Here is a 9,472-nt window from a genome sequence, read left to right as displayed (position 1 = left end):
TTGATGACGGTGGGCTTTAATCTTTCACACAATACGCTCGATAGAACCTTATGTGCGATATTTTGGAGACTTATCCCACGGTAGTTGGCGCAGATTTTGGGGTCTCCCTTTTTGTGGATTGGACAGAGCACACTTAAATTCCAATCGGTGGGCATACTTTCGTCCGACCATATTCTACAAAAAAGCCGATGCATGCTCCTTATGACTTCGTGTCCGCTGTATTTGAGCAGCTCAGACGCCAAGCGTTGCTCTACAGTGAAACTGGTGTTCAAACGAATGGGCAAAAGTTATGGTGCAACTCTGCGCTAACAGGGTCGTATTAGACGTTATAAATATTCCGATCTCTCATGGCATCGGGCTTACTCGTAATCTTAACATATCCGTTAAGAAAGATGGCTAGGAATGACTAGTCTGACAAGCTCAACTCAGCTCATATAAACAGTTCGAATATAGCCTTGCTTTTATTGGACTCACTGATCCTGAATGGCTGCTATACACTAAAATGGTCAAGAACTCCAAAAACCTAATTAATGGAACGACCGTGGTAAACAATTCGCACGGAAATATTTTCATTCAGTTCCAAGCCTTTCATGAAAAAGTTGAAGGAGTTTCATTTCTATGAAGGGTATTGCTTTCGATTAGAAATTCATTCAATTCCAATAATTCATTAAAAACATTATTTCGAAAACCATTATCACTACCCTTAAGCCCAATGCCATGTCGGATAGCCACTCTTCCACAAAAGAACATTCGTCTGAATACACTTTGTGATTCCTAGGAAATTACGATTGTAGTATAGGCACTTTACGAGTACCAATAACATAGATAAGTATTATAATCTGCCTTTGTAGAGCGTGGGTCAAACTTTCCACTCCGACTGCGTCTCCAAATCCCTAAGCAACAACCACGTTGACACATGTCAATATTGCGAAGTTAATTAATGAAATTTTCGTTGTCGCGGCGTATTTGCATCGGACTGCTAATGTCTCGCGACTAGCATACTCACACCATCTCGTTGATGACAGCAAGAAATTGGACTGGGAACGACCGATAAGCCCGGCAATGACAAAAGCAACAGCCAGCGGTAATAACGGTATTTAGAAATGGTGAACCGACGCCGACGAGTCATTAGCAAATTGACATTTATGAGACAAGAAATTATTGCAACAACAATAAACACACAACACCACAACTACGCACAAACAAGAATGGCAAGTATTGTATTTTCCATAATTATGCACCATATTAAAGGGAAAGGTGGTGCTTTGTGCGGTGACCCCGCTGAGTACCGTCATAATTGTTAATAATGGCATTGTTGTAATTAAGAAAGTCAATAGAGAAGCAAATTGATGGAATTAAGTAAAGAGTTTTTATGCCGGAATGAAAGAGAAACCGAGAAAGCAGGCTTTATAAATAGAAACAGGGCAGAGCAAGTCAAATCAACTAATCAACTTAAAGCATATACTAAAAGTATATATTTGCAACGACTTCTCTGGACATTCGGGTCGTCTTATGATAAATTTAAAAAGGAGTCACCAGAGGTCAGAAAGCTTGCTACTGTTTGCTCTAATTATATAAAATATCATAAAAATATATACGTTATCCTTAAGAGGGAGGGCGTTTCAAAAAATCGATTTTTTTTCTTATTAACTTCTGCAACACCTCTAGAATATTTTCTTAATAGAATTAGGAAAAAATGGTTAGAAAAAGACTGTTTTTGAAACCCATGTAGTCTTTTAAAACTCGCCCAAACTCTAACAAGTCCTGTAAAATACGTAAAAAGGTGCATTTGAAAACTCATATACAAGTGCGCTCCAACTTATTGAAAACCTTCACATCTGTATGAGAGGTGAACTTAAGATTTTTTTCGTTTTGGCAAAGCGGTGAATAAGCATAAGCGCCACTTTCATACGCTCTCTTGCGTTTGGCTTCACGCCAAGGCCGTGTTGAGCCATCAGCCTCTAGCGCGACATCCGGCATGACAAGGTTAGCTGAACACCATCTTTGATTACAAACAAAGCACATACATACATCTATGTATCTATTTGTAAGTATATACATATATCCAGCATAGGTGAGAAACATGCTTGGGAATTTGTGCACGTGTGCTCTGGCGTCTAGCAAACAGACAAATACCCAACCATAACAGGAAGCCACATTCAAGCAGAGAGTCACAACCTTTTTACGTCAGAATGAAACAAGAGATCTTCACATTTTGCTCCTACAACAAGCAACCCTTTGCCACTTAACTTATTTGGGAAAAATTCATTGCGGCAGCCTTGCTCATTGTCCACTTAACTGCTAATTACTGACCGCCGAGGTGGATAATTTGCAAATTATACAGTTATAAATGCCACATATGCTGCTAAATGAAGAAATTTAATTGGGTATGGAATCCTGCGCTTTTTTTCGCGCTCAAAAGTAAGACTGAGAAAGGGTGTTATAGTAAAATGGCTAGTAACCAAGAAAGAACTGAAAGCTGAAAATGCTGGAAAGTTCCAAGTCTTATATGAACCTAATATTACTGGAGATCGCTATAACCGATTTCAACCAATCGTGAAGAGCTTTGTCAAATACAAAGATCATTCTGCGTGCTATGTTTAATATCGAAACCATGATCAATATTTCCTCCGAGCGTCCAGGGATCGTACCAATCTCCAGTTAAAAAGTTTTATTTTTTCGTTACTCAAAATGTGGGAGCTTTGGTTAATTCTGATTTAATTTCCTTTGTGCCACACTTCACCACCTTATCGCACTTCTTATATCTTTATTTTCCAAGGATCCTCAATTACTCAAGAACTCACTTTTGAATACAGGCAGTACTTTGTAATGGTTTTTAAGGCTATAAGGAATTCATAGAGGGTTTTGGGGATATCACCTTATAGCATGAACACATTGCTGATAGAAAAATTTTCCCTAATAAACTCGAGCAGTCAATTTCCAGCAATTTAAGGTATCCTCTTCGCCGCTCACCTGTCCGTCAGTGTCTATCATCGACACTTCAAAAACACCTGCGAAATTCACGACACTCCTTATATCGCCGCAAATATAATTTGTCCTCCTGCAACGAGGCGTTTCATTAAACGGATGTACACCTTACAGTTATGTGGCGTCCAGCGGCAAGCATGAGGAAGCCAACTGCCAGCTGCCTCAAACTGCCGCTGGACATGCTATCCGCGAGCAAAAGTGTAATATTTGATTAGCACCTGCCTGCATGGCGCATTATGCATGAGCTTTTCCTTCACCTGCCGCTCGTCCTTGTGGCATGCAACCATGTGTGTGGGTATGTGAAAAAATTCATATGTGCGCTTGGTCGATGCAAGCTGTCACTAATAAAGTTATTACAAAATCGAGTGCTCCAATTTAGTTGCAGGCGCACATATACACATACATATACATACATATGTTTGTATGCACGTGTGTGTGAAGGACAAGTTTGCTGCACGTTAGTGGTAGCGGTGATTTTTCTGGCGCCAATATACAATACCAGTAGACATGCTGGCTGACATGCCACGGCTGATGCATGCCACATTGCAACAACTTTCTCATAGCATATTTACCTTGGAAACGATTGGGTTGTGGCGCTGCGACTACCTGCCGCTAGGATAAGTAGAAAGATAAGAGCAGAACGGTTTTGGTTTGACCATAACGAATGCCGCAACTGTGTGAGCTGTCGGCCCGTTCGCTAGTTTGTCGAATTATTCTGCTGCTGCAAGCGTCCGAGTATTGGTGTTACCACATACCTGGCGACTGCAGCTTTTGCCTTGCCACAACACGGCACACGACATTCATCACCACCGCTGTCTGCTGATTCAACACTTTTTACCTGGTTTTATACGCCTCTTCATGCCCATTATACCAACTTTTTGTAGGCAGCTCCGAGTTGCTGCCACAGCAGGCGTTGCCAGCAGCGGAAAACAAAACCGGAACTTGACGTTGGCATACAAGCGAGCGATCGGAAAAAAGCCAAGTACCGCCTAACTCGACAAACTTCCGCTTATGTGAAAATAGTGGTCAGGCATGAGCATCCTCCAGTGTTTGAAAGCGAAATAAAAAACAGTAAAAAATAATAACCGTTTTATTATAAAATTGCATATTACTTTGATTAGTGAAATTACGAAACGTTTGCTCTGCTAGAGAGGTTATAACGGGCGATCCAAGTAGGGGAACATTCTTCAATAACCTTTTGTGACAGATCACGTGTGAGCCGTGTGAAGCTGTCATGTTATTTTTCTTCAGCATTGTTTGGCATTTCATCATGGAGAGACTAACACCTTAGAAACGTTCACAAATCGTTCAACTTTATTCGGAAAATTCACGTTCTGCAAAAAATGTGTTCCGCGCTCTTGGCTTATGGTCAACATAACGGGCATAATGAGCATACTATTCGCAACACTATTACCAATTTTGAGACCCAGCGTTCATTATTGGATAATATCGGGTGATTTTTTAAGAGCTTGATAACTTTTTAAAAAAAAAAAACGCATAAAATTTGCAAAATCTCATCGGTTCTTTATTTGAAACGTTAGATTGGTTCATGACATTTACTTTTTGAAGATAATTTCATTTAAATGTTGACCGCGGCTGCGTCTTAGGTGGTCCATTCGGAAAGTCCAATTTTGGGCAACTTTTTCGAGCATTTCGGCCGGAATAGCCCGAATTTCTTCGGAAATGTTGTCTTCCAAAGCTGGAATAGTTGCTGGCTTATTTCTGTAGACTTTAGACTTGACGTAGCCCCACAAAAAATAGTCTAAAGGCGTTAAATCGCATGATCTTGGTGGCCAACTTACGGGTCCATTTCTTGAGATGAATTGTTCTCCGAAGTTTTCCCTCAAAATGGCCATAGAATCGCGAGCTGTGTGGCATGTAGCGCCATCTTGTTGAAACCACATGAGTCAACATTTAAATGAAATTATCTTCAAAAAGTAAATGTCATGAACCAATCTAACGTTTCAAATAAAGAACCGATGAGATTTTGCAAATTTTATGCGTTTTTTTTTAAAAAAAAGTTATCAAGCTCTTAAAAAATCACCCGATAGTAAACCTAAGAAAATGTAGCAGCCGTAGCTGAGAGTGTACACGAAGACCGTTTGCAGCAACTCGGGTTGACGTATGGACGACTTGTAGTATTTTACGTCGAGATCATAAATTGGAAACGTTCAAAATACAGTTTGTGCAAGAATTGATGCCGCTCGACCTTCCTAAACGACATCGCTTCGCTCTATGGGGTCTTGGAAAGTTCCAAGAAGATTCGAAGTTTTCGAGCCAAGTTTTAATCAGCGATGAGGCCCATTTCTGGCTCAATGAGTATGTAAACAAGCAAAATTGTCGCATTTGGGACGGCGAGCAACCTGAAGAGATTTAAGAGTTGCCATTTCATCTACAAAAACAACGATCTGGTGTGAACTTTCGGCCGGTGGAATCATCGGTCCATATTTCTTCAAAAATTATGCCGTGGAAATGTAGTCGTCAATGGTGACCGTTATCAGCCCATAACAATCAACTATTTGATGGCTGAAATTGAAGCTCGTGTTCTCGACGACGTTTAGTTTCAACAAGACGGCGCTACTTAACACACATCGCATTAATCAATGGACTTATTGAGAGAACATTTCGGTGAGTAGATAATTTCACATTTTGGGCAGGTCGATTGGCCACCAAGATCGTGTGATATCACACCGGTTTTCTATTATTTCAGGCTCCAACTGCGCAATTGTTTTATAAACGATTTTTACAAAAATCGCAGTTGGATGTCTCATGGGATCTGGTGCGGTGGAAGGTCCGACATTTGAAGGCGCAATATACATATAAAGTCAATAACTGGTACGCGTCAACTGGTGCAGGACTACAAGATGAAGCTGACGGCAGAACCATCGAAGGTTAGTATTATACAGATATTTTAAATTTATTGTAAAGAAAACATTTTTTACTAATTTCATCAAAAATTGCTAAAAGGTGTCCATATTACGACCAGCTGAAGGAAATATTTGGAAAGCTGATGCCGGCCATGCAACCGTTACTGGTTGAAAGTAACCTTTCTTCGCCTCAGTTATGTCCAGTTAGTCCTGCATCAGAATTCGAAGTAGAATTCTTGGAAGAAGAATGTGTACCTGCTGCGCCATCAAATGCCGCACCTTCGATCGCACCAATATACACACCGGTATCAACATACCAACGGTCAATTCGGCCTCTGAAATCATCCGCTGGACAATTGGCGGCTATCCAAGCAGAAAAAATTGCTATGAAAGCGAAGAAACTAGAATTTGATAAGTATAAATTCGAGGAGGAAAAGAAAATTCAGGAAAGAAAGTTACATATTGAGTCAAAAAAATTAGAAATAGAATTGAAAAAAATTGAAACTGATGAAAAATGCAAGATGTTAGAATTAGAAATGAAAGAAAGAGTGGCTATGTAGGAAATTGAAAAAAAAAAATGAAAACAAGTAAGGAAGGGCTAAGTTCGGGTGTCACCGAACATTTTATACTCTCGCATGATAAAGTGATAATCGAGATTTCATTATACGTCATTTACATATTTTTCAAATACCGTATTTTTGTAAAGTTTTATTCCGCTATCATCATTGGTTCCTAATGTACTATATATTATACAGAGAAGGCATCAGATGGAATTCAAAATAGCGTTATATTGGAAGAAGGCGTGGTTGTGAACCGATTTCACCCATATTTCGTACATGTCATCAGGGTGTTAAGAAAATATTATATACCGAATTTCATTGAAATCGGTCTAGTAGTTCCTGAGATATGGTTTCTGGTCCATAAGTGGGCGAGGCCACGCCCACTTTCAATTTTTCAAAAAAGCCTGGGTGCAGCTTCCTTCTCCGTTAACGCACTTTTAGTGATTTTCAACATAACCTTTGTATGGGAGATGTAAGGCAGGTCGCCTCCAAGCTGGTGCATCCTGGGTAACGCTAAATGACCTGCGGCCTTCACGGCCTAACAACTCCCTAGACGACTCTGGCTTTGGACTGGTTTTTTGAGAAACTTTTTTATTAGATTTGGTAGAACCCTGGGCTGGTGGTGGCGGCATTCTGACACCTGAGTACGATGAGGTGACACTCATCGGAAATGGCTGACAGGCTAATGTCGCAACTGCCCCCGTCCCGTTAAAACTCTGGCAGGCCTCAGAGTACGTTCCCCCCGTCGTCGTTAAGTTGGCGTGGTAGGTGTATGTTGAGATGACTCCTTCTTTGCGCTGGTCGGCTCTGAACGTATTGCCTCATAAGGGCGTACGTCAACCCTCGCCTTGGCCTCGTCATCGAGATAACCTTGGGACCATAAAAGGCGACTACCTTTCCGGGGGACGGATAGCGGCTCTGAGTGGGGACCCTTTTTGCATGGACAAGGTAAATAACAATTTAACTGACGGAAGAACGACGAAGGGAGGTGAAGGGCTGTCGAAATCGGCACCTAGATCCAACCTAGGTGGGGATGCTGCTCCTATGGCGACGAAACCGTCGCCGACTAATGGCAGCGACAAGACAAGGACTCCAGTAGGTGTCTCCGTAGGTAGCAGACTGGGGGTAACCGGCGCTAAACCGTCGGCAGCAGTAGTAGCGAAGGGTGGATCATTCATACGCGGCGGAATCGCCAGCACTAGCAGGGGAACCTCAGCTAGAATTATGAAAGGATCCACAGGGAATAAGAGCAAGGCAGCTTTAGCTAGAAAGCTAAAGTCTGACCGCCGATTGGCGGCCAAAATCTTGGAGCGCTACGGTGACAAGCATGCTGGTCAGGTGTCTGAGCAGCATGCTAGTACGCTTGAGTGGGCCAAGAAAGTGCTGAGCGAGGACGATAGGGTAGAACTGAAAACCAGCAGGACAGAACCGGCGGTCAAGCGGCAGAGGTCGCATGAGGGAGAAACCTCCCTTGTTAAGAAACCGCGGACAGGAAAAGCGCCAACCTTCAGCGAAATCGCTAAAGGTGCTGGGGCCAGAATACTGGGGGTGCTTGACCGCAGTAGAGAGGACGGTGCCATCTCCCATGATGAATGGAAGAGGGTAGCAGCGGCTATCTCATCGGTCTTCCTGAGGGTGGTCAAGGAAAACCCGGGGCCACCCCCGAAATGTGTGAGTGCCGGTTGGCACCAGGGGCTACATAAGCTCACTTGTTGTGCTGATGAGAGATCGGCCATCTTGTACAAGAAGGCAGTCTCTCAGGTGGGGGAGGTCTGGAAGGGAGCCAGACTGGAGGCCGTGGCCAAGGAGGATCTTCCCCTTCGTCCTAGGGCTCGAGTCTGGCTGCCGGCCGAACCTTCCACTCCGAGTGAGATTGAGGAAATCCTCAAATATTGCAATCCCTCACTTCCAGCGCAGGACTGGAAAGTCTTATGGCTGGAGAGGACTGATGAACCGTATCGGCAAGCGCTGATAATGCTAAACACGGAATCCATCGGTCCTCTCAGCAAAACAAAGGGAGCCATAAGCTATGGTTTTGAGATGGTAGTGCTGAAAGTACTTCCATCTGATGCCAGGGCTGATGGCCCCCAAGCTGCGGTGCCTGCGGTGGAGGTGTCGAAGGTTACTGACGGTCAAACGACCGTGGAAATCGGTGCGACAGAGGGCGCCAACGGTCAAATGACCGTGGAAATCGATCCGGATCTCTCGGATGTGGCGAGTGTTGGGGGCGGTTCGTCGATTGGCGACTCCGTCTTCAGCCTCGAACGACTGTTTGAGGAGGTTCGGGTCGACCACGACTTGGGCGCTGAAATAGCGCTCCTGGAGGAAAGTCTGAAGGATGAAATTCCTCCAGATTAACCTCCAGCATGCGAAGGCGGCCTCCGCCAATCTATTGCTCCGTCTGGAACAAGATGGAGCTGATGTCGTCCTGATCCAGGAACCGTGGCTGACTGGTAACGGGATATCTGGATTGAGGACAAAGAGCCACAGGCTCCTGTCGGCCAAGGGTGCAGGTAGGAACAGAGCCTGTATGCTGGTAAGGAATGAATTAACGGTATTTCTTTTACCTAATTTCAGCAGTGCTGACATTGTGACAGCGAAACTGGAGTGTGACACCGGAGATTTCTGGCTTATCTCCGCATATATGCCACACGATGATGTGGTGGAGCCACCTCCCCTAATGCTGAGAAGGACCTTAGCCGAAGCGTCTAAGGCTGGCACTGGCGTCATCATCGGCTCCGACGCTAACTCGCGGCACCAGATCTGGGGAAGCTCGGATACGAACATTAGAGGTGAGTCGCTTTTTGATTTCATTATTGGCGAAGATCTTCGCATTTGTAATAGAGGAGACTCTCCTACTTTTGTGACCGCTGGCAGGGAGGAGGTCCTCGACCTCACCCTAACCTCACAAGCGATTGCCCCGCTGATCTCGAACTGGAGGGTCCTCGACGATCACTCCTTTTCGGATCACAGGTACATCGAGTTTAGTCTAGTCGGAGAACGTCCGCCTAGGAAATCCTTTAGGAATCCTAGGTACACGGACTGGGTAGGTTACCG

At 43.8% G+C, this 9,472-nt stretch overlaps 1 protein-coding gene across 1 annotated transcript; it reads left to right on the top strand.

Annotated features, from left to right (window-relative positions):
• The first annotated feature begins 7,459 nt into the window (after positions 1-7,459).
• Positions 7,460-9,265, top strand: LOC126758158 (uncharacterized). The gene has a single exon (XM_050472249.1). It carries the CDS (start codon positions 7,460-7,462, stop codon positions 8,771-8,773), a length of 1,314 nt encoding a protein of 437 aa, XP_050328206.1. The 3' UTR covers positions 8,774-9,265.
• Positions 9,266-9,472: the final 207 nt, after the last annotated feature.

The sequence above is a fragment of the Bactrocera neohumeralis genome, chromosome 5, assembly GCF_024586455.1.
Source record: "Bactrocera neohumeralis isolate Rockhampton chromosome 5, APGP_CSIRO_Bneo_wtdbg2-racon-allhic-juicebox.fasta_v2, whole genome shotgun sequence".
Lineage (NCBI taxonomy): Eukaryota > Metazoa > Arthropoda > Insecta > Diptera > Tephritidae > Bactrocera > Bactrocera neohumeralis.
The sequence above is the reverse complement of the archived record's forward strand: the minus strand, read 5'-3'. Positions and strand labels throughout refer to the sequence as shown.